The sequence below is a fragment of the Rhinopithecus roxellana genome, chromosome 10, assembly GCF_007565055.1.
Source record: "Rhinopithecus roxellana isolate Shanxi Qingling chromosome 10, ASM756505v1, whole genome shotgun sequence".
Taxonomy (NCBI): Eukaryota; Metazoa; Chordata; class Mammalia; order Primates; family Cercopithecidae; genus Rhinopithecus; species Rhinopithecus roxellana.
The window spans coordinates 11,204,370-11,228,271 of record NC_044558.1 but is presented as its reverse complement, the minus strand read 5'-3'; the positions used below and the strand labels follow the sequence as shown (position 1 = coordinate 11,228,271).

At 39.7% G+C, this 23,902-nt stretch overlaps 1 protein-coding gene across 13 annotated transcripts in view; it reads left to right on the top strand.

The window, feature by feature from the left end:
- The window catches only part of RIMKLB (ribosomal modification protein rimK like family member B), a 93,135-nt gene that overhangs the window by 56,300 nt on the left and 12,933 nt on the right, over positions 1 to 23,902 (top strand). For all 13 annotated transcript variants that reach the window (XR_004059646.1, XR_004059643.1, XR_004059642.1 and 10 more), the window contains 3 exons: positions 8,734 to 8,964; positions 10,851 to 10,937; positions 12,752 to 12,955. Coding sequence is in view for 1 of the 13 variants with exons in the window: in XM_010376711.2 (XP_010375013.1) it covers positions 8,734 to 8,964; positions 10,851 to 10,937; positions 12,752 to 12,955 (522 nt within the window). In the remaining 12 variants the exon portion in view is untranslated. The remainder of the gene's footprint in view (positions 1 to 8,733; positions 8,965 to 10,850; positions 10,938 to 12,751; positions 12,956 to 23,902) is intronic.

Genomic DNA, 23,902 nt, shown 5'->3' with positions numbered 1-23,902 from the left:
TCTGCTAACTTATTTTGGCTTCATAAAACAGGCTGGAGAGTGCTTTGTTGTTGTTCCCTCTCTTTTCTGGAAAAATGTGTAGGTTTGGTATTATTTCTTCCTTGAATGTCTAATGGAAATCACCTTTGAAAGACATCTGGGTTTAGAATTTTCTTTGTGGGAAGGTTTTAAATGAATAGAAAATCTGAAAGAATGGAATGATGAACAAGTATATTTTTGCTACTTAGAGATTGAGTTTAACAGGAACCTTTTATCATTCTTTCATATCTTCTTGTTCATATATATACATGCAAAACTTTTTGGGGAGGGCCTTAACTTTTCAAATAGCCATCTTTGTGTCATTTCACCCCTAAATACTTCAATATGTCTATCCAAAAAAAGGTTACCTATATAATCTAATCCATTAGCACACCTAAGAAAATTATCAACTCTCTAATACTATCTAATATATGCTCTTGAATCAGATTTTCTTAGTTGATTCCAAAATATCTTTTTTTGGTTAGTCTTTTCAGATCAGCTCTGGTAAGGTTCATGCATTGCGTTTGGTTGTAATGTTTGCTTAGTCTTTTAAATCTAAAACAATCTCCCCATCTCTCTTTTTATTTTTTATTTATTTTTATTATTATGATTATTATTTTTTTTTTTTTTTGAGACAGAATCTCACCCTGTGGCCCAGGCTGGAGTGCAGTGGTGTGATCTTGGCTCACTGCAGCCTCCCTCATAGCTGAGATTACAGGCATGCGCCACCACACTCAGCTGTGAGGCTTCACCATGTTACCTAGGCTGGTCTTGAACTCCTGACTTCAGGTGATCTGCCTGCCTCAGCCTCCCAAAGTGCTGGGATTACAGGCATGAGCCAGTGCACCTGGCCTCTGCATCTTTATTTCTGCAATGACATGAAGTGATCAGAACACTTAAAATGTCTCACATTCTGCAATTGTTTGATCATTTCCTTTTGATGTTTGCCTCCTAGAGTTTTGTGTAAATTGGCTTGATTATATCCAGGTTACACAGTTTAGACAAAAAATTACTTCAATGGATGGTATGTACTTCATAGTACAGACAAACAGAAGCACAAAATGAGAGTCTGTATCACTGTTAGTGATTTATTAGTTCACATTCTTCTCTAAAAGAGTTTTCTCTACTGGTGATGAACTATAGTGCCTCCTGAAAAGGTTAAGTAAATGGAATTTTCCCATATTACCAGTTTTGGGAATAAGGATTTATGTACAGATAGTCCTTGATTTACAGTGGTCTAATGTAAGATTTTTCAACTTTACAGTGGTGTAGACAGAAGTGATAAACGTTCAGTATACTACTTGACTTCAAGGAGCATCTATAATAATCCCCTCCTGAGGTACCAAACAGGGCTTTTTTTTACCGTTTCTCCATATTCATTGTGGATTCATGGACTTTTTATACTCACTGTGTTGCCAGTTCTTTTTTGATTGCCAGATCATCTCAAATTTAGCTAGTGGGAACACCTCCAGGTTGTCTCCTGTGTCCTTATAACACATCTCCATTAGTCTTTGGGTACTTCCTTAATTTTTGACACAAAGATTGTGTGGGCTTTTAATTTTATACAAACAGCAACTTTACTTGAAACTTTTAGTTAAAATTCTGAAAATACTATAAGCTTTCAAAAGATTTCAGAAGTCCAGCCAGGCGCGGTGGCTCATGCCTATCATTTCAGCACTTTGGGAGGCCGAGGTGGGCGGATCACCTGAAGTCAGGAGTTGGAGACCAGCCTGACCAACGTGGGGAAACCCTGTCTCTACTAAAAATACAAAAATCAGCCAGATGTGGTGATACTCGCCTGTAATCCCAGCTGCTTGGGAGGCTGAGGCAAGAGAATTGTTTGCACCAAGAAGGCAGAGGTTACTGTGAGCTGAGACTGCGCCACTGCACTCCAGCCTGGGTGACAGAGCAAGAGTCTGTCTCAGAAAAAAAAAAAAAAAAAATTCCGGAAGTCCTAAAAAATCATCTGGAACGCTCAAGGATGGAATAAAAGTAAATATCAGTAATGAAGAGGCTGCCATTTTTCTGTTCCTCGATTCCTGGGAAGAAAACCACTAGTACTTACTATTATTAGGAGTATAGCCAAACTCTGCCTTCAAAACACAGAAGTTTATAGTAGGTCATCTGAGAAGTTCCCCCACTTAATTATGGGGAAGGAGAGATTGTTACCATTCAGATTGGAGCATAATCATCCCTTAACACTATCAATCTGACAAAAGCATCTTTTAATACACAATACCTTTTATATCCTAATAAAAAAGGAAGAAAGATTGCTTCCCCACCCCATTGCTGTTCTAGGGTTAACTTATTAACCTTATTGTTACGTTAGCACTTTATTATACACTTGATCTGAAACTTATATCTAAAATATTTGTACCAAAATCTTAATTTCAGTATTAAGTCAACAAGCTAGATGAAAAATTTTATAAGTTGGGATTTAAGATGCTTATTTAAAAAACAATATATGTTAGAGGAGATGGGGTTAAAAACAAAGCACATTCAGTTGGAATACATGTTTTTACAGTGAGTAATGGAATCGTGGGTAAAGTTCTTCAAACAACTATGTGCTTCTGTTTACTAAATAACATGGGTCTGAGGGAAGAAACCATTCTCTTATATCGATTTACAAGCTCTGCATCAAAGGCATGAGTGATATTTGGTCAGTGCTCAAGAAGATCAGTAGTTCATAAGGCAGAATCCTAAGAGATGTCACTTTGCCTTTTTGGCTCACATTGATCTTTCCAGCCTTGGATCCCTTCTGCTTTCCTAGAATAACATCAGGTATTTGTTAGAGGAGACATTGAATTTCTTTCCATCCTCACTAATACCCCCATAGTGCACTGTGCAGATGCAACTATACTTTGGGTTAGAGCACTCCCATTTTCCGGTGGCAACAGATAGACTGTTTATACTGGAGAGTGGAACAGTTTTTTGCGTCTTTATCCCATTTTTTAAAAAGAGCAAAAGTTATTTCCAGGTTAGCATAATGATAGGGTAATAATGGTTGAAATTTTTCTTGACAGTTTACATTGTCTTCCTTATAACTCAAGCTTTTCTCAAAGCTTGCTTTGTTTCTTTCATTTAATGGTTTTAGTTGTTCTCTCCTGATTTTCTTTTTATAATACTGTTGAATAATTCTAGATTTTGCTGGTTTTTTAAACTTTTTAATTTTTTTTTTTTTTTTGAGACGGAGTCTCGCTCTGTTGCTTAGTATGGAGTGCAGTGGCACAATCTCTGCTCACTTCAGCCTCCACCTCCCAAGTAGTTAGAATTACAGGTGTATGCCACCATGCCTAATTTTTGTATTTTTTTAAGATAGTTCTTTCTTTTTTTTTTATTATTGTACTTAAAGTTCTAGGGTACATGTGTCAACGTGCAGGTTTGTTACATAGGTATGCATGTGCCACGTTGGTTTGCTGCGCCCATCAACTGGTCATTTACATTAAGTATTTCTCCTAATGCTATCCCTCCCCCAGCCCCCCACCCCACGACAAGCCCCAATGTGTGATGTTCCCTGCCCTGTGTCCATGTGTTCTCATTGTTCAACTCCCACCTGTGAGTGAGAATATGCAGTGTTTGGTTTTCTGTCCTTGTGTAATTTTTGTATTTTTAGTAGAGACGGGTTTGCCATGTTGGCCAACTAGTCTTGAACTCCTGACCTCAAGTGATTTGCCCACCTCAGCTTCCTAAAGGGCCGGGATTATAGGCATGAGCCACTGTGGCTGGCCTTGCTATTTTTTTTTTTTTTTAACTGACTTTTTCCCTTTAAGTTTTACCCTGGCTCTTATTGAGGTCCTTGGTGTCTCTTTTTTACTTTCATATTTTCAACTTAACATATTCTTGTTTCTTTAGCTATTCTCAGGCTGATTCCCATAAGTGAATTTTTTTTTTTTTTTTTTTTGAAATGGAGTTTTACTCTTGTTGCCCAGGCTGGAATGTAATGGCATAATCTCTGCTCACTGCAACCTCCGCCTCCCTGATTCAAGCAATTCTTCTGCCTCAGCCTCCCAAGTGGCTGGGATTTTATGCATGAGCCACCATGCCTGGCTAATTTTTGTATTTTTAGTAGAGATGGGGTTTCTCCATGTTGGTCAGGCTGGTCTTGAACTCCTGACCTCAGGTGATCTGCCCGCCTCAGCCTCCCAAAGTGCTGGGATTACAGGCGTGAGCCACTGCTCCAGCTCTTTTTTTTTGACAAGGAATTTCACTCTGTCACCGAGGCTGGAGTGCAGTGGCTTGATCTCAGCGCACTGCAACCTCCACCTCCTAGGTACAAGCGATTCTCCTGCCTCAGCCTCTCGAGTAGCTGGGATTACAGACGCCTGCCACCATGCCTGGCTAATTTTTCTATTTTTAGTAGAGACAGGGTTTCACCATGTTGGCCAGACTGGTCTCGAACTCCTGACCTCAGGTGATCCACCCACCTCGGCGTCCTAAAGTGCTGGGATTACAGACTGTGCCTGGCCCCATAAATTAATATTTAAATATGAATATACAGCTTTCACTCCACCAATATGACTGTGTACATATATGTATAGTTCCACTCTACATTTCAAGTACAGTAATTCTACTTTAAAATCCTTATGTCATTACCAAAGTCTTTCCTATCTAGATCCAAATCTAACATCTTCTGCCCCAAACCAGCTTCGCTTCTTAACATTCCCATTCTCTGTATCCTTATCTCAAAATTTTTCATCCTCAAACTGGCGCCAAGGCTTTTTTCAATTTTTAGAATGCTCTTTAGATTTGCTTATCTAGGCAAGTCACTGCTAAAGCCTAAGAAATGATATCAAGGGCCGGGAGCAGTAGCTCATGCCTGTAATCCCAGCACTTTGGGAGGCTGAGGTGGGCAGATCCTCTACCTGAGGTCAGGAGTTCGAGACCAGCCTGGCCAACATGGTGAAAGTCCATCTCTAAAAAATACAAAAAAGTAGCGGGGTGTGGTGGTGCATGCCTGTAGTCCAAGCTACTCAGGAGACTGAGGCAGGAGAATTGCTTGAACCCAGGAGGCGGAGGTTGCAGTGAGCCAAGATCGTGCCACCGCACTTCAGCCTGGGTGACAGAGTGAGACTCTGTCTCAAAAAACAAAAAAGAGAAAAGAAAAAAATATCAATATGCTTGTAGCAAATGATTGTGAGGAGAATGGTGTTAGCCACAAGCAAACCTCACATCTGCTGATGACGACATACCTATCCATGGGTGCTCCTGGAGAATAATTTCTACTTTTTTCACCTTCAAAAAAACCTTTTTTCCCTTTTAGGGTCAGGGTCTTTGTCATCCAGGTTGATCATAGGTCACTGCAGTCTTAAACTCCTGGACTCAAATTATCCTCCTACCTCAGCCTTCTGAGTAACTAGGGCTACAGATACACACAACCACACCAGGCTAATTTTTTTAAGTATATTTTTGTAGAGATGAAGATCTCATGTTGCCTAGGCTAGTTTCGAACTCTTGGTCTCAAGCAGTCCTCTTCCTGCTGTCTCCCAGAGTGCTGGGATTACAGAGTAAGCCACCAGACCTGGCCAAAATTTCGTATAATTGTCATCTTGTTGGTAGATTCTCAAGATGGAATTCTGTTGGCAGAGGAGTATATGGAAAATGCTTCTATTCCCTGCTATACATACAGGGGAATAATTAAAAGATGGGATGACATGGACTATCAGCAGGCAATATCCAGCACAGACTCTCAATTCCTAATCAGAACAGATACAAATTCTTTAGTTCAGAACATATGGCTTTGCATATTTCACACTTTACCTGACCAGCCATATCTTTTACTGTACATCCATACAAGTCGCAGAGACACACACACACATATTGTTAACAGTTTTGCCCTGTGATTTGTGCTCTGCCTTACATTTGAATTGTCCTTTCTCTTTTTTTTAAACACACACACACCCTTGGCTCATGGTTTGTGCCTTAATTTTGCCATTAATTCTACCTCCCTGATTTTTCTTCCATCAGAACTACTACTGTATTTAAAAGTTAATACCATAAAAATTAATATAGTGTCTGTCTCCCACTAGAAAGCTTCTTGAAAGCAAGGACCTTATCTTATTTATCAATCTATTTTGACCATATAGAAAAGAATCTGACACATAGTACTTAATATTTACTGGATGAATATCAGTTATTTATTTTATTATTATTTTTTGATACGGAGTCTTGCTCTGTGCCCCAGGCTGGAGTGCAGTGGCACAATCGCGGCTCACTGCAAGCTCTGCCCCCCCCGGGTTCACGCCATTCTCCTGCCTCAGCCTCCTGAGTAGCTGGGACTACAGGCGCCCACCACCGCACCTGGCTAATTTTTTGTATTTTTTAGTAGAGACGGGGTTTCACGTTGTTAGCCAGGATGGTCTCGATCTCCTGACCTCGTGATCCACCCACCTTGGCCTCCCAAAGTGCTGGGATTACAGGCTTGAGCCACCACGCCCGGCCGAATATCAGTTATTAGTAAGGAATTGATCATATGGTGTATCTATAAAATGTAATCCATTCAGCCCACCTAAAGTATTGAAATAAAGCTATATATGCTCTGATACAGAGAGATGTCTCTGATTTTTTTTTTTTTTTTTTTTTTTTTGAGATAGAGTCTCACTCTATTGTCCAGGCTGGAGTACAGTGGCACACTCTCAGCTCACCGCAACCTCCGCCTCCTGGGTTCAAGAAATTCTCCAGCCTTAGCCTCCCGAGTAGCTGAGATTACAGGCATGCACCACCACACCTGGCTAATTTTTGTATTTTTAGTAGAGATGGGGTTTCACCATGTTGGCCAGGCTGGTCTCGAACTCCCAACCTCAGGTGATACACCCGCCTCTGCCTCCCAAAGTGCTAGGATTACAGGTATGAGCCGCCACTCCCAGCCAATAATTTTAAGTGATTTTATATCTATATATGTTTCTGTATACTTAGATGACAGTAGGGAAGATACGTACTAATAACCTTAAGTACCTTGAATGTTGTATAGAAGGTGAATATGTTCTGTATTTTTGTGTTTGAATGTTTTAAACAAGTGTAGTAGTCCTCCCTAGCCATAGTTTTGCTTCACATGGTTTTGCATGCTGTTTTTAGTTACCCATGGTACAGTATAATAAGATTTTGAGAGAAAGGGACCACATTTACATAACTCTCATTACAGTAATTGTTATAATTGTCCAGTTTTATTACTAGTTACTATTTCTTACTGTGCCTAATTTATAAATTAAACTTTATCACAGGTATGCGTGTATAGGAAAAAGCACAGTATATATAGTTCTCAGTTTAGGCTTTCCACAGTTCCAAGCATCCATTGAGGGTTTTGAAACGTTCCCCACAGACAGGGTGGGATTACTCGTGTGTGTGTGTGTGTGTGTGTGTGTGTTTGTGTGTGTGTGTGTATGCATATATACACATAAAATTTATATATACACTATATATATATTATATATATATAATATATATTTTTTAAATGAAAATAGAGTTTAAGAAGCAACTCGGGGCAGGTGCGGTGGCTCATGCCTGTAAGCATTTTGGGAGGCCTAGGCAGGTGGATCACTAGGTCAGGAGTGTGAGACCATCCTGGCTAACATGGTGAAACTCCGTGTCTACTAAAAATACAAAAAAGCCAGGCGTAGTGGCAGACGCCTGTAGTCCCAGCCACTTGGGAGGCTGGGGTAGGAGAATTGCTTGAACCCAGGAAGCGGAAGTTGCAGTGAGCTGAGACCAGCCACTGCACTCCAGCCTAGGTGACAGTGAGACTTTGTCTCAAAAAAAGAAGCAACTCATATAAATACCTTGTTTGTGTATTATTTGGGGTCTCCCTAAGTGGAATGGAATTGGGTAGATATTCAAGAAACATTTCTCTTAAAAAATTGTTTTCTTTTTTCATTATAGAGACACATGTTCTCACTTTTTTAAAAAGCATACAAAACGTAATATGGAGAATTGCGTGGAGCACAATATTAAAATTTTCTCTTCAACCTTCCTCTTCCTGCCTTGCCACCCAGTCACATTCAGAGGAAGCCAGTTAAATTGTTAAACCGCTTAGATTTTTTTTTTTTTTTTTTTTTTTTTTTTTTTTGAGTCTCTCTGTGTCACCATGCTGGAGTGTGGTGGTGTGATCTCGGGTCACTGCAACCCCCATCTCCCTGGTTCAAGTGATTCTCCTGCCTCAGCCTCCCAAGTAGCTGAGATTAGAGACGCCTGCCACCACACCCAGTTAGTTAGTTTTTGTATTTTTAGTAGAGTTGGGGTTTCACCATGTTGGCCAGGATGGCCTCGATCTCTTGACCTCGTGATCTGCCCGCCTCGGCATCCCAAAGTGTTGGGATTATAGGTGTGAGCCACCGCACCCGGCCCATATAGGTATTTTTTATGTGTATGCACAAATAAAACCTTTTCTCAGATTTGCCCTTTAAAATAAAAACTCAACATTATGTATCTGGGCATTTGTTCATCTCTGAACATACATGTTTACGACATTCTTTTTAATGGCTATGTGGTAATTCATTGTAGTGGTATGTACTATAATTTCTTTAACCAGAGATTTTTCTAATTAAATTTTCTTTTTTCTTACAGAGGAATATCTCGATCCCAATTTAATATTAACAAAATAGTACATTTCATTTTATGATCCAAACTTTCGCATATTACTGTTCCTCTATGGCATATTACTATTTCTCTATTTTATTGTATATTTCCCTCTAATGGTTTTGGCCTTGTTTTTATGTATTTCAGGTCTGCGGATCAGTGGAGAGCTAATCACTGCCTACCCACAAGTGGTGGTAGTCAGAGTACCAACCCCTTGGGTGCAGAGTGATAGTGACATCACTGTTTTGCGCCATCTAGAGAAGATGGGATGCCGGCTAATGAACCGACCTCAAGCCATCCTGAACTGCGTTAATAAGTTCTGGACATTTCAAGAGTTAGCTGGCCATGGTGTTCCTCTGCCAGATACTTTCTCTTATGGTGAGCCTACTAAAGAGCATGCATAGCCTAACTATTAACCACTGATAGTTTAATAGGATAAATTTACAAACATGAAAGAACATCTTACAGAAGTGACTTTCAGTTTTAACACACTGGACAGGCTAATTACAAATCTTATCTTAAGATTTGTTTCATATTATGGGGGAAAATAGGGTTAACAAACTTTCAAGATTAAAAGTATTTTAGGTTTTACAAGCCATGAGTTCTCTGGTAACCCTCAGTAATGCTGTTGTAGCATGAAAGCTGCTGTAGACAATGCTTAAACAAATGAGTAGTTTTGTTCCAGTGAAACTTTATTATAAAAACAGCCAGTAGGTCAAATTTGACCCGTAGGCCTTAGTTTGCCAACCTCTGTGGTAAAAGATAATAGAATTTTATGACATTAATTTTTCGTTTTCTTCATTACCATTTTGATAACTCAAATATTTTAATGTTTTTAAAGAAAGTAACACTTTAGTAGGTTTGCTTTAAAGCAATGCTTTCAAACTTCTGGTAAAAGGGTTTTTTTTTTTTTTTTTTTTTTAAAGATCAATCTGTGGTAGATTAATACTTCTGTAAAATATAATAGAACGATCACAGCAGTGCCAGATTGCTATAAAAGCTTCTGCTGCCTACCCTTTTGTATTTATCTGACCACATAACAGTAGTGAACAAGTCCTATACAGGCACAGGTTGCAGAACCACATTCTGAGTAGCACTGCTCTAAACAACGTTTTGCTAATGTATTTCCTGCCTTTAATTCTCTTGTTTGGAAAAGACCAAACTTAAATTAGTGCAGAGTTTTCCATAAAGGTGTTTCTTCAAATAAATGTCCAGTAGAATGCTTGGAGATTCAATGAGGCTTTACAAAGGAACCCTTGTCCTCTCCTTATTGTTAATATTTTAAAGAAAGGAACTCTTCCCCCCGCAACCCCCACCAAGCCTATATGGCATGCGTGGACACGGTTTCCGTTTTTAGCAATTGCATAGGAAGAGACAGAATAAATGGAAGTTGAGAATTCTGTGTTTTTAATGCATTGGGGATATTAATAGTTTATAACATGATTGTACAATGTTGATTTTATGAGAATGGAAAGAAGGGAAAAAAGGCTAACCAAATTAACAAGTATTACCTTTGTTCTATTGATGAAGGATTCAAATTTGGTGACCAAGTCATCATAATTTTGCAAAGCTACAGATTTCTTGTATTTCACTTGTTTAATGAACTTTATCCTGTCTCAACTTTTCTCTTTCATTGTGCTGATTTTTGTAGCTACAGTCTATTTTTGCTCTAATTTTGTTATTGTGTCATTTGTTTTTGGTCAATAAAAAGAGTGAGAAAGGAGACTTAACCCAGGATGCTGAGTTACCCCAGTGTTCAGAAAGAACTCTGATTAATAATGGAGATAAGAAAAATTAGTGTGTGTGTGTTTGTTAATAAAGAGGAGTGTGTCAGTGTGTGCAGCATCTCTTCAACCTTGGATAGATCTTAACCAAGTAATTCTTCAGTTTCTTAATCCAAGCAGGGAACTGAATATATTAAAGTAAATCTTGGGGCTTCTATTATTTGTGTGGGAGAATAATAAGGATAAAAACATGAGAAATGGCATAGAATTAGGAAACTCTGTTTAGCTGAAAGATACTTAAGTTAGATATCAGAATATGTATAGGTTAAGGGAGCTATTATTTGTTTTACAAGGTATTGTTTTAAACTGATATTCAGTTATATTTTCAACTTATACATACTTTCTCCAAGAAAAAAAAGATAGCCATCAGGCTCTTACCTTCAACTTCCTTGTGCTGTTGGTTGTCTTTAGTGTAGATAAAATTGATCACAAAACACTTCTGCTGCTGTTTGTCTTAAATTTTTTTATTGCTCAAACCAGGTGGCCATGAAAATTTTGCTAAAATGATTGATGAAGCAGAAGTACTGGAGTTCCCAATGGTAGTAAAGAATACGCGGGGTCATAGAGGTGTGTATGAGTTGTTGGTAAGGTATATAGTTTTGAAACTATTCTTGCTTATTAATATGAGTGACTTTGAAGAATAATTAGAAATTGTTAGGTGCATGATACCTCAGACTTACAGAAGGCTACTAAGCTGTTCAGTTTGGCTAAAAGCTATTTCTGGTTAGTGGTTACCTAGAGATTTTAACATACATACTTAGACTGTCTCAAGTTAGACCTGTCTGTATCTTCCTCAATAATATAAGGACCGCCCGTAATCCCAGCACTTTGGGAGGCTAAGGCAGGTGGATCACCTGAGGTCAGGAGATCAAGACCAGCTGTCCAATGTGACGAAACCTCGCCTCTACTAAAAATACAAAAATTAGCCAAATGTGGTGGCATATGCCTGTAATCCCAGCTACTCATGAGGCTGAGTCAGGAAAGTAGCTTGAACCTGGGAGGGAGAGGTTGCAGTGAGCTGAGATCATGCCACTGAACTCCAGCCTGGGCTGTAGAGCCAGACTCTGTCTAAAAAAAATGCAAAGAAACAATATAAGACCTTAGATCACTAACTACAGTCATCCCCCTCTAAAGATATATAGTTTGAAGACTTAATAAGGTAAAACTATTAACACTTTATAAGATGTCATATGAAAATATCTTAATGATTTTGGATTAAGGTAGACTTTTTTTTTTTTTTTTTTAATGAGATGAATTTTGCTCTTGTTGCCCAGTCTGGAGCGCAGTGGCGTGATCTCAGCTCACTGCAACCTCTGTCTCCCAGGTTCAAGCAATTCTCCTGCCTCAGCCTCCCAAGTAGCTGGCATTACAGGCATCCGCCACCATGCCCAGCTACTTTGTTTTTTGTATTTTTGGTAGAGACAGGGTTTCATCATGTTGGCCAGACTGGTCTTGAACTCCTGACCTCTGGTGATCCACCTGCCTCGGCCTCCCCAAGTGTTGGTATTACAGGCGTGAGCCGCTGCGCCCAGCCTAAGATAGAATTTTAAGGCATAAAATGATACATCAATCTGAGTACAGTGACATATTTTGTGTTTTGGCAGGGATGGCTGGATCAGAGTTCAGCTGGAACTGTTGACTGGATTCTTTATATTTGGCTTCTCCAGTAGGGCAGCCAAGAGTCTCAGGCCTCCTATGGTGAATGCTAAAGTGAACAAAGAAGCTGTATGACCGTTTATGGTCTACCTTCATAAGTCATAATAGAATTAATTCTGCTCTATTCTCTTGTTTGGAGCAATCACAAGCCCTCCTAGATTCAGCCAGAAGTGACATAGATTCGGTATCCCTCCTTTCCCTTCCCCACCATGGGAGGAATTTAGAACCATATATCTAAAACAGCCACTTCCGTTGGCACAAAAAAAGACAAATAGAGCAGTGGAACAGGCTAGAGAATTCAGAAATAAATTGAGGTAACATACTGCTATATTACTATATCCTAATATAGTATATTAGTATATTATATAATGTCACACATATGTTTTAATTCAGAGAGAAAAAGTTTTGCTAGTGAATAAGGTTGACATTATTGGCTAACCTGGAGAAATACAAATCTAGACCCCTGCCTCACAACATATATCAAAATAAATTTTAGTTTATCATGAAAGAGTTTCGGGAGTGGTAAAAGGAGATTATTTACCTTGTCTTTATATATTTTTGTATTATTTCACTGTTAAAACAGTTCTAACAAGGAAAACTTAAGAAAAAAATAAAGTGTAATTGGTTCTGAAACAGCAGATTGTGATAAAAGAAGATTCAGATAATAGGTATCATCTGCCCACAATTGATGAGTTAACATGTATTTTTATTCTTTTCAATCGTAGGTAAAGCTGTTTTCTTGGCTCGAGATAAGCACCATCTGGCTGATCTAAGCCATCTTATTCGCCATGAAGCACCATACCTGTTCCAGAAGTATGTTAAAGAGTCTCATGGACGGGATGTACGTGTCATTGTCGTGGGAGGCCGTGTGGTTGGCACCATGTTACGTTGTTCAACAGATGGGAGAATGCAAAGCAACTGCTCATTAGGTAAAAATAATGCAAATATCTTTCTAGTATATAGAGTGACGTTATAACTTGTCCAGTGAGTATTCATTTGTGTGTAACTATAGACTTTCTTAATAAGCTGAAAAATGTGTTTTCTTTTACATGTAAATATGATTTTTACACATGCCATCAATGTAATTAAACTCGAGTTATTTTTCTAGTAATATAATTGTTTCACTGAATCATATTAAATCTGCCTTCACCCATTCTCAATTTGTAACCCAGTTTACACATGTATTGGATGTCTGACAGGAGTTAGAGATTCCCTCTTTGGTGATATACTTATTTTGTATATAATCGGAGTTCCTATAAGACGTCTTAACACATTTTACCCATTGGTCCAAATAAGATTGCTGATTTTGATTTTCTTAAATATGTATTTTCTCAGATCTCTTATTGTTCAGGTACATCAGAGCTTAGGCTTTGGGTTTTTTCCTCTTCTGTTTATATCACTTTCTTAGTAATCTTGTACAGCTCATGACTTTAAATACCATTTGTATGTTTATTATTTCCAAATTTCTGTCTCCAGTTTAGACTTTTTTCCCTGCTCCAACTCCAGGTTTATATAAGGAATTGCTTACTCAGTATCTCCAAAACTGAAATCCTTACAATGTGTTCTACCTGTAGTTATCTCCTTATCATTTTGTTCTTATGTATGTATGTATGTATGAGTGAGTGAATGATGGGGTCTTGCCTGTCACCCAAGCTGGAGTGCAGTGGCAGGATCACAGCTCACTACAGCTTCAACCTCCTAGGCTGAAGCAATCCTCCTGCCTCAGCCTCTCAAGTAGCCGAGACCACAGGCACATGCCACCATGCCCGGCTAATTATTTTATTTTTTATTTTTTGAAACAAGAGCCTCACTCTGTCACCCAGGCTGGAGTGCAGTGGTACAATCTCACTCAGCTCCCTCACTGCAACCTCCACCTCATGAGTTCAAGCGATTCTCCTGCCTCAGCCTCCTGAGTAGCTGGGACTACAGGCACCTGCCACCACGCCCAGCTAATTTTTTTATTTTTGGTAGAGACGGGGTTTCACCATGTTGGCCAGGCTGGTCTCAAACCTCTGACCTCAGGTGATCTGCCTGCCTCGGCCTCCCAGAGTGCTGGAATTACAGGCATGAGCCACTACACCCCGCACCAGGCTAATTTTTTACATTTTTTTGTAGAGATATGGTCTCCCTATGTTGCTCAGGCTGGTTTCAAACTCCTGGGCTCAAGCAATCCTCATGCGTTGGCCTTCTAAACTTGTGGGATGATAGATGAGAGCCACCACTTCTAGCCTGTCTCTCTTGCTTAATGACAGCTCTGTTTTTCTGATTTAGACCCAAATCCTTAGAGACATCCTGGTCCTTCTCTTCTCTTATACCTCATATTCAAATTGTCAGGAACCCTTTGAAATCTCTACTCTCAGAATGTTTCCAAATCTGACCATTTTTTACCATCTCCACTGCTGATACCGTCTTCTTATTTGGATTACCTATAGTAGCCCCTTAAGGGGTCCTCTTGCTTCTACTCTTCCCTCCTAATCTCTTCCTAACACCACAGTGGTATGACGGATGCTTTTACATTGCAAGTCAAATCAACTTTTGCTCAGAATCCTCTAATAGGGCCAGGCACCATGGCTCACACTAGTAATCCCAACACTTTGAGAGGCTGAGGCAGGAAGATCATCCTGAGCTCAAGGTTCAAAACTAGCCTGGGTAATAGAGGGGAAGACCCTATCTCTACAAAATATAAAAATAAATTATCTGGGGCCAGGCTTGGTGGCCCAAACCTGTAATTCCAGCACTTTAATAGGCCAAGGTGGATGGATCACTTGAGGCCACGAGTTCAAGACTAGCCTGGCTAATATGGTGAAACCCCATCTCTACTAAAAATATAAAGTTAACCAGGTGCAGTGGCACATGCCTGTTTAGTCCCAGCTACTCGGGAGGCCGAGGCATGAGAATCTCTTGAACCAGGAGGCAGAGGTTACAGTGAGTCAAGATTGCCCCACTGTACTCTAGCCTGGGCGACAGAGTGAGACTGTCTCAAAAAGAAAAAAAAAAAAAAAAATTAGCTGGGCATGGTGGCATGCACATGTGGTCCCAGCTACTCAGGAAGCTAAGGCAGAAAGATTGCTTGAGCCTGGGAGGTCGAGGCTACAGTGAGCCATGATCATACGATCATACCACTACACTCCAGCCTGTCTCAAAAACAAAAACAAACAAAATTCCTCCAATAGCTCCCCAGTTGCATTCCCAGAAAAATCTTAAGTTCTTGCCCTGGCTACCAGGCCCTAGGTGATATCATCCCTACTTATCTCTCTGAGATCTATAACCACATGGATGAATCTCAGAAACATAATGTTCATCTAAAAAGGCAAGTCAAAGAAGAGAATACATGTATTTCATTTATATAAAATTTAAATATATGCAAAACTAAACAATACAGTGTTGGAAATACAGACATTTAGTAAAACTAAAGGTGAAATATTGATAAGCATGAAATTCAATATGGTGGCTTATTCAGAATACATGATAGAGTAAGAACACAGTGAAGATTTGAAAGATATTGGTTATATTAATTTTACTTTCTATTTTCTTCTTTCTGATGGAATCTTGCTCTGCCACCCAGGCTGGAGTATAGTGGTGTGATCTCGGCTCACTGCAACCTCTGCCTCCCAGGTTCAAGCAATTCTCATGCCTCAGCCTCCTGAGTAGCTGGGACTACAGGTGTGCACCCCCATGCTGGGCTAATTTTTGTATTTTCAGTAGAGATGGGGTTTCGCCATGTTGCCCAGGCTGGTCTTGAACTCCTGGCCTCAAGTGATCCACTCACCTCAGCCTCCCAAATTGCTGGGAGCCACCAGGTGTGAGCCACCGTGCCCAGCCTACTTTCTATTCTTGAAAAATGACTTCTGCCTCCTTGAATTAGCTCTTCATGTCTCATTTTAATTTTTCATTATAACACATCATGCTGACTAGCTAGAAGAGAGCTAAATGGCATCTTTTCTTTTCTGGGTCACCTTTACCTTACTACGTTGAGATTTAATTAATAGTTACTCTTCATACTTTAAGCAAAAAGAACTTTAGAAAGTAACTTAGTTTTATATTAAGAAGTAAATCGTTTTTTATTAAGTTTGTTTTGAGGTCGGGTGCTGTGACTCAGTCCTGTAATCCCCCACTCAACACGTTGGGATGCCAAGGCAAGAGAATGGCTTGAGCCCTGAGGTTTGAGACCAGTCTGAACAATGTAGAGAGACCCCATATCTACAAAAAATAAATTAATTAAGCCAGACGTGATGATTCACATCTCTGGTCCCAGCCACTTGGGAGGCTGCATTCTGGCCTGGGCGACACAGCAAGACCCTGACTCAAAAAAAAACAAACAAGGTTGTTTTGAGATCCGTGAGGCTTACAAAGAGGTATAAAGGATTCCTTTGCACCCATTAACCAGCTTTAGAAATAAGCCGTCAATATAGTTATGTTTACTCTCTCTGATCATTTTCTTCTCTCTTCCCCACATCCTGAACTTGGTATTTATCTTTCCTATAATGTACTTTCAGTGCTTCTGTCTATATTCCTAAACTGGTTATTATTTTGTGTTATAAAACTTCATCCTTAGATACATCGTCAAGAGTATTTCTGGGTTAGCCCATTTACCCAGAAGTGGGATTTCTGTGTTGTAGTGTATTACAGTAACTTCAGCTCTACTAGATATTGCCAAATGATTCTCCAAAGTGAGTATACTACCTTAGGATTTCTCCTCATCAAATACTGTTTCATGTAGTGCCACCTTCTTGCCAACCTGTGAGGTCGGTAGACATTAAGCCTTTTGCCAAAATAATGTGAATTATGTCATGTCATTATTTTAATTTATCTCTCACTGTTGAGGTTATGCATCTGTTCACTTTTTTAAGTGCATATTCCAATATGTCATCTATGAATTGCCTGTGCAGGTCCTTTGTGTCTTTTTTTAATTGAGATTTTTTTTTCCTTTTTTGTGTTGATCTACAGGCTCTTTCTTTTTTTCTTTATAAAAATATTTTATTTTTTATAGAGATGAGGTCTCGCTGTGTTGCCCAGGCTAGTCTTGAACTCGTGGCTTCAGGCGATCCTCCCATCTCAGCCTCCCAGAGTCCAGTGATTATAGGTGTGAGCCACTGTACCTGGCCAGATTTATCTAATCTGACTTCAAATTCTTTTGTCAGTTATATGAATTATAAGTACAGTATTTTCATCCCAGTCTGTGGTATTTCTTCTTTTTTTGATTACAGATTTTGATGGACAAAAATTGTAACTTTTAATGTCAAGGATATTCATCTATTTCTTTACGTTCTCTACTATTTTTAAATTGAAGAAATTCTTCTCCACCCTTTGGTCATGTTCAGTTCTTGAATACAGTCTTCTAAAAGCTTTTCCGGCCGGGCGCGGTGGCTCAAGCCTGTAATCCCAGCACTTTGGGAGGCCGAGACGGGCGGATCACGAGGTCAGCAGATCGAGACCATCCTGGCTAACACGGTGAAACCCCGTCTCTACTAAAAATACAAAAAAAACTAGCCGGGCGAGGTGGCGGGCGCCTGTAGTCCCAGCTACTCCGGAGGCTGAGGCAGGAGAATGGTATAAACCCGGGAGGCGGAGCTTGCAGTGAGCTGAGATCCGGCCACTGCACTCCAGCTTGGATGACAGAGCCAGACTCCGTCTCAAAAAAAAAAAAAGCTTTTCCATGTTTAGGACATTAATCTACCTGAAATTGATTTTGCTGTTCAGCGTGATGAAAGAGATCCTGTTTTCTTTTTTCAAAATGGGTAACTGGTTGTCTGAATGCTACTTACTGAATAGTCTGTTTATTACTAATTTGTAATGTATTTAATTTCCACGTGTGCATGGGTCTATTGCAAGGTCACTTAGTCTATTGTATCGTGCTTTTTCTCTATGAATACCAGTCTTTATTCTTTTGGTACTATGTGTAGATATCTGATAGAGCAAGAGCCTCTCTACCTTGTTTGTCAGAATTGAATTGCAGTTTGTGTTCATTGTTTTACTATTGTGAGCAATAATACTATAAACATCCTTGTGAATACGCTTTGTTTTATATACTGGTGCTTTTGTCTTGATAAGTCTCATCAAGGTTGGAATTGCTGTAACAAAATACATATTTAAAAAAATTTATGGCCAGGCACAGTGACTCACGCCATAATCCCAGCACTTTGGGAGGCTGAGGTGGGAGGATCGCTTGAGGTCAGGAGTTTGAGACCAATGGGCAACATGGTGAAACCCCATCTCTACTAAAAATACAAAAATAAGCCGGGCATTGTGGCAGGCACTTGTAGTCCCAGCTACTCAGGAGGCTGAGGCAGGAGAATCACTTGAACCCGGGAGGTGGAGGTTGCAGTGAGCTGAGGTCATGCCACTGCACTCTAGCCTGGGCAACACAGCAAGACTCTGTCTCTAAATAAATAATCAGATTACTTTTTTTTTTGGAATCCGCCTCCCAGGTTCACGCCATTCTCCTGCCTCACGCCATTCTCCTGCCTCACCCTCCTGAGTAGCTGGAACTATAGGCGCCTGCAACCATGCCTGGCTAATTTTTTGTATTTTTTGTCAAGACGGTGTTTCACCGTGTTAGTCAGGATGGTCTCGATCTCCTGACCTCGTGATCCGCCCGCCTCGGCCTCCCAAAGTGTTGGGATTACAGGTGTGAGCCACCGCGCCTGGCCCAGATTACTTTTTGAAAAGCCCATAACTTTTTGCATTTCAACTTGTAATTTTTTTTTTCCCCATCAGATGAGAATTACTTGCTATCTTATGGCTATTTTACTTTGTATTTTTCTCACCATGAACGATGAGAGAATCTTTTCATAGTTTATTTGATCATTTGTATTTACTTGTATATGTATTGCTCTTCATTATATTTGCTTACTTTTAAATTGGGCAGATTTTGTCTTTTGCATAGCATTTCTGACCAATGACTACTAAATGCCAGTATGTCCACCCCAGATCTCAGAAATGCCACCATACAATTTCCAGATTCTCCCCAGTTGAGAACCACTGCTTTAGAACCTCCAGTATAGTGTTAAGCAATAAGGATTGCAGTGATTTCTGTCTAGTTTCTGATTTCCTCTGAAATAGGTTTAGTGTTTTGCTATTTAGGATATTATATTTAAGGAGGTTGATTCTATTAGAGATTGTGTTAGAGGTTTTAGGAGGGATGATTGTCAGATTTTATCCTGTGCCATCTTGGCATCTTTAATTTAGGACCAGAAAGGTTCACAGCTCAGTTTTATTTAGCTATCCTAATGAGGGTCCTTAAGACCTTTAATTTCTTGGTGTGATGGATTATGTTGATACATTTTAGGTTAAAAATAATTTTTCTGGCCGGGTGCAGTGGCTCATGCCAGTAATCCCATCTCTTTGGGAGGCCAAGGTGGGCCTTGAGCTCAGGAGTTCAAGAGCAGCCTGGGCAACACGGCAAAACTGTATCTCTACAAAAAAATACAAAAATTAGCTTGGCATGCTGGCACATGCCTGTAAACCCAGTTAACACAGGTGGTTGAGACAAGAGGGAGAGGTGGAGGCAATTAAAAATTGCCCTTTGCATTTTTAAAATAAACCACCTTTGGATAGCTTACTGTTCTTTCAAAAATTACTGAATTTGTTTTTTTTTTTATTTTTATTTAGATTTATTATTATTATTATTATTATTATTATTTGCAGTTGCAAGATGTAATAGAATAAAAACAGAGCTCCCATAAAATGGAAAGGGACCAAAAGGGGTTGTCGCTCCCTTCTCGAATGCCTGGGTTTATATCCCGATCATTGTCCCTCCCCCTGTGCTCTCAGGCGATAGATGATTTGACTATTTCTTTACCTCCTGCTTTAGCCTAATTTGTATTTTAGTGAGCCCTTTTTACTACTTGATTGGTCGGGTGTGAGCTGAGTTACAAACCAGTGTTTAAACGTGGGTGTGGTCACCTTCCCAGCTAGGCTTAGGAATTCTTAGTCGGCCTAGGAAATCCAGGTAGTCCTGTCTCTCAGTCCCCCTCACAACAGCAAAAAACTCAAGTGCTGTTGGGGAGGTTGGCCGATGACCACTTTTAACTGCTTCCTGCTGAATTGGGGTGTAATAGGGGTCGTGCAGTTGAGATTTCCTCTGGAGGGGTGCCTTTGATGTCATTAACATCGGAGCATGGGCTAGCAGGCTGGTCCAGGGGTCCACAGTAGATCTTAATCATGGACTGCATTTGGGGCTCCATTTGAAGAACCATTTGTAGTTTTACAGCTTTGATTCTGGAAGAGACAAACTTAACAAGGAGGTTAAAGATACAGGGATTGAAATGTATGGCTTGAAGTGCAAGGGCAAATGGGTGTGGGTGGTGAAAATGGGGTTTCCTTTAGAAAAACTCCTGTACGATGGAGCATCAATATTTCCGAGGAGCCACATTCTTGGACCATGCTTTGAGTATTATAGCTCCTTTAGAAGCCGTGGGTCACGGAAGAGAACTGTGGAACTCAGCAACTAGTGTTCGGCTTGATTAGGACGAACCTGGGCACTTAGCTGTGAAGGAACAATGGCAAGCCTTTGGCCCTGTTGGGAGTAGCAATGGGTGTCTTGCTGGATCACGAGCACAGCGGACACCCTGCCGGATCCAGAGGGGTGGAAGTCAACAGCGGGTCTGGGATGGCGGCAAACAGCAGTAGTGGACGGCGAGCGAAAGCTCAGCTCGAGCCATAACAAACACAGACCACAAGAGAATGCAGTTGCAAGATCTAATAGAGTGAAAACAGAGCTTCCAACAAAGGGAGGGGACCCAAAGGGGGTTGCCCTAGAATGTTTTCATCTATTTTTATGAGTAAGATTGGCCCATATTATTATTTTTTAAAAACTTGATCACTTTTGATATTAAAGTTATGCTGGCTTTATTTAATGTATTGAGGAGTTTTCAGTCTTTCCCTAGGGCATTCCATATTGGTAAAGTAACAACACTGGAATAAAGGATAGCTAAACAAAACTGAGCTGTGAACCTTTCTCGTCCTAGTTCCTTTCGTAGTAATAGTTTTTATCACCTTCTGAAACCCTTCTGTAATAATTGCCCTGTTAAAGTTTGCCACTTCTGGGGCGGTTTTGGAAATAAATGATCCATTTCTTTTCGGTTTCCAATTTTTTGCCAAAGAGTTTTGTGAGATATTTGCATATGCTGCTTTTAATCTCTGCTTTGTGTGTGATTCTCTTTCTTGTCTTTCTTAATCTTACCAAAATAGCCTTTGTATTTTTAAAAAATTCTGTCTTTCTGTTGTATTCATTTTACTTTTTGTTTTCATTTTATCTGTCTTCCTAGTTTCTTTGGCTAGAACATTTAGTTTTTTGTTTCAAAATGAAGGCATTTCATGTTAAACATCTTCCTCTGGAGAACTTTCACAGTGTTGGAAGGTATTAATATGAAGCATCTTTCTCTTTTATTTACAGATGGTTCTCATTTTTCTTTGTGATTTCTTTGATCCAAAGGATCAATTTTGCAGCCTCAGTAGTTAATATTCTTTTGGCTGCCTTTACCATTACCCCATTACCTTCTGATTTTCTTGACTTACTAATATTGTCAGAGAATGTGGCCTGTAACATTTTTTTTTAATTTCATTAAGTTGTTTTTGGTGTGTGACCAGCATGATTGTTAAGGAAAAAATGTATATATGGATGTATAGTCAGGAGAAATAAAGATGTGAAGTAAGTTTATTTTGCCTATGTTTTCTATAAGCAGTATATAGCTAAGTTTTGTTTTTTATTCAAATCGGACTAGTTTCCATCTTTTAATGGAAGATTTGGTCCATTTTTTGTATAGTTACTAATATACTTCATTTTATTTCTTCCATCTTATTTTGTGTTTATTATTTAACTCAAATTGTTCCTTATTCTTTTTTCTTTTCTGATTTTTGCTGGTTTGTAAGGTACCATTTTATTTTCGCTCCTGCCACCAAACCCAGTTTATTTGGGAGATCAGCGAGGGTTTTGCATTCCATTAATGGTTACCTTCTATTTTCTTATGCTCATAATCAGACACAGTCTCTACAGTTACTTGAGAAGATCATTTTCCTTGATACTTTATTTACTACTTCACTGTACCATCATAATAATAATGAAGTATTTGGAATACCTTTACTTTCCCCAGGCATTCCTTGTTCCCTGTCCCCTCCAATGGGAATATTAGAACAATTTTATTTCCTTCCTACTCCTTCCTCTTGATTCGTTCATTTATTGAGTAGTTTCAAGTACCTCCAAAGTGTCAAGTACTGCTGTAGCTGTAATTTATTTATTTATTTATTTTTGAGGTGGAATTTTGCTCTTGTTGCCCAGGCCGGAGTACAATGGTGTGATCTCGGCTCACTGCCACCTCTGCTTTCTGGATTTAAGCAATTCTCCCACCTTGGCCTCCCACATAGGTGGCATTACAGGCACCCACCACCATACCCAGCTAATTTTTGTATTTTTAGTACAGACGGGGTTTCACCATGTTGGCCAGCCTGGTCTCGAACTCCTGACCTCAGGTGATCCACTCTCCTTGGCCTCCCGTAGTGCTGGGATTACAGGCATGAGCCACCACCCCTGGCCTCTTGTAGTAGTATTTTGTATATAGTAGTGAACACAACAGACAAAAATCCCTAGTCTTGTTGACCTTACGTTCCAGTTTTGCTGAAATCATCTAGTAGTTTTAGTTCAAGTCTGTTTGGAATTTGTTTTACTGTATGTCTCTTCTGTTTCATGAACCCTTATATGGCATTTTATCCATTCCCAGGCAGTCTGTCTTTATCTACTTAAAATGAATTATACCTGTATTGCAAAGTACTCACCATGGTTTACTCCTCATATTCATCTTCCCATATCTTGAGATCTCTGTTAGCCATTTACTAGTATGTTAGTATCATTTCCTGATTATTTTTCCTGGTAGGCTATCAGAGTCATAGATACCCTCACATATTCTGTTAATACAAAAAATACACTCGAAGTGCTTTTTCTATTCTCTCATTCAGAAACAATTCACACAGAACACTTATTTGACCACATGTGAGGGATTTCTCTTATTTGGAGATACCATCAGATCTGACAGGTCGAGGGCTCAGTCACCAAGAGTCACCAAGACTGTCCCCCACTCCCCACCTCACCCCCTTCAGACACCAGTTGCAAGTCCAGACCTATAGAACTTCTGACCAACTGGCTTCAAGTTGGGGTTCCCTTGACTTTCTGCTTAGGTTTGATTAATTTGCTACAGCAGCTCACAGAACTCAAGGAACATTTACATTGTGTTTACCTGTATATCATAAAGGATATTTCAAAGGATACAGGAGAAGAGATGCATAGGGCAAGGTATGGGAGAAAGGATATGAAGCTTCCATGCCCTCCCAGGGCGTGCCACCCTTCAGGAACCTCTGTGTTCCACTATCCAGAAGCTTTCTGAACCTTGCCCTTTTTGATATCCAAACCATGTAAAAATGTAATTGAACCAAAAGGGTATGATCTAACACTAGTAGACTGAGTAGGGAAACCCAGCAAGGCTTGTCTGTTCAGATTCTTCTTGGCCTCTCTGTGCCACATTCTTTCCTCCAGGGTATGGGGCAGGCCTGGAATGAAGTCTTATGACCAACAATCAGAAAGGCTGTGAAAGATTAGAGTCCTGCTGTGGGGTAGGTGAAAGGAGAACAGGGGAAGGTTAGATTATATTTTATAAGGCCTACAGTGCCCCAACATTATAACAGAAGACTATAACAAGGGCTGTTGGAGTTATATGCCAGGAACCGTGGACAAAAAGCAATATATAATTTAGATCAGAATATCACACGTCTTTCTTTCTCCCTGAAAGAAGAATAATACTTTGTCTGAGATATAATTCTTATATTGTAAGAGTCTAGCTTCAATTCTACCACCTTTAAGATTATATTGTTGCAGTTTAATGTCC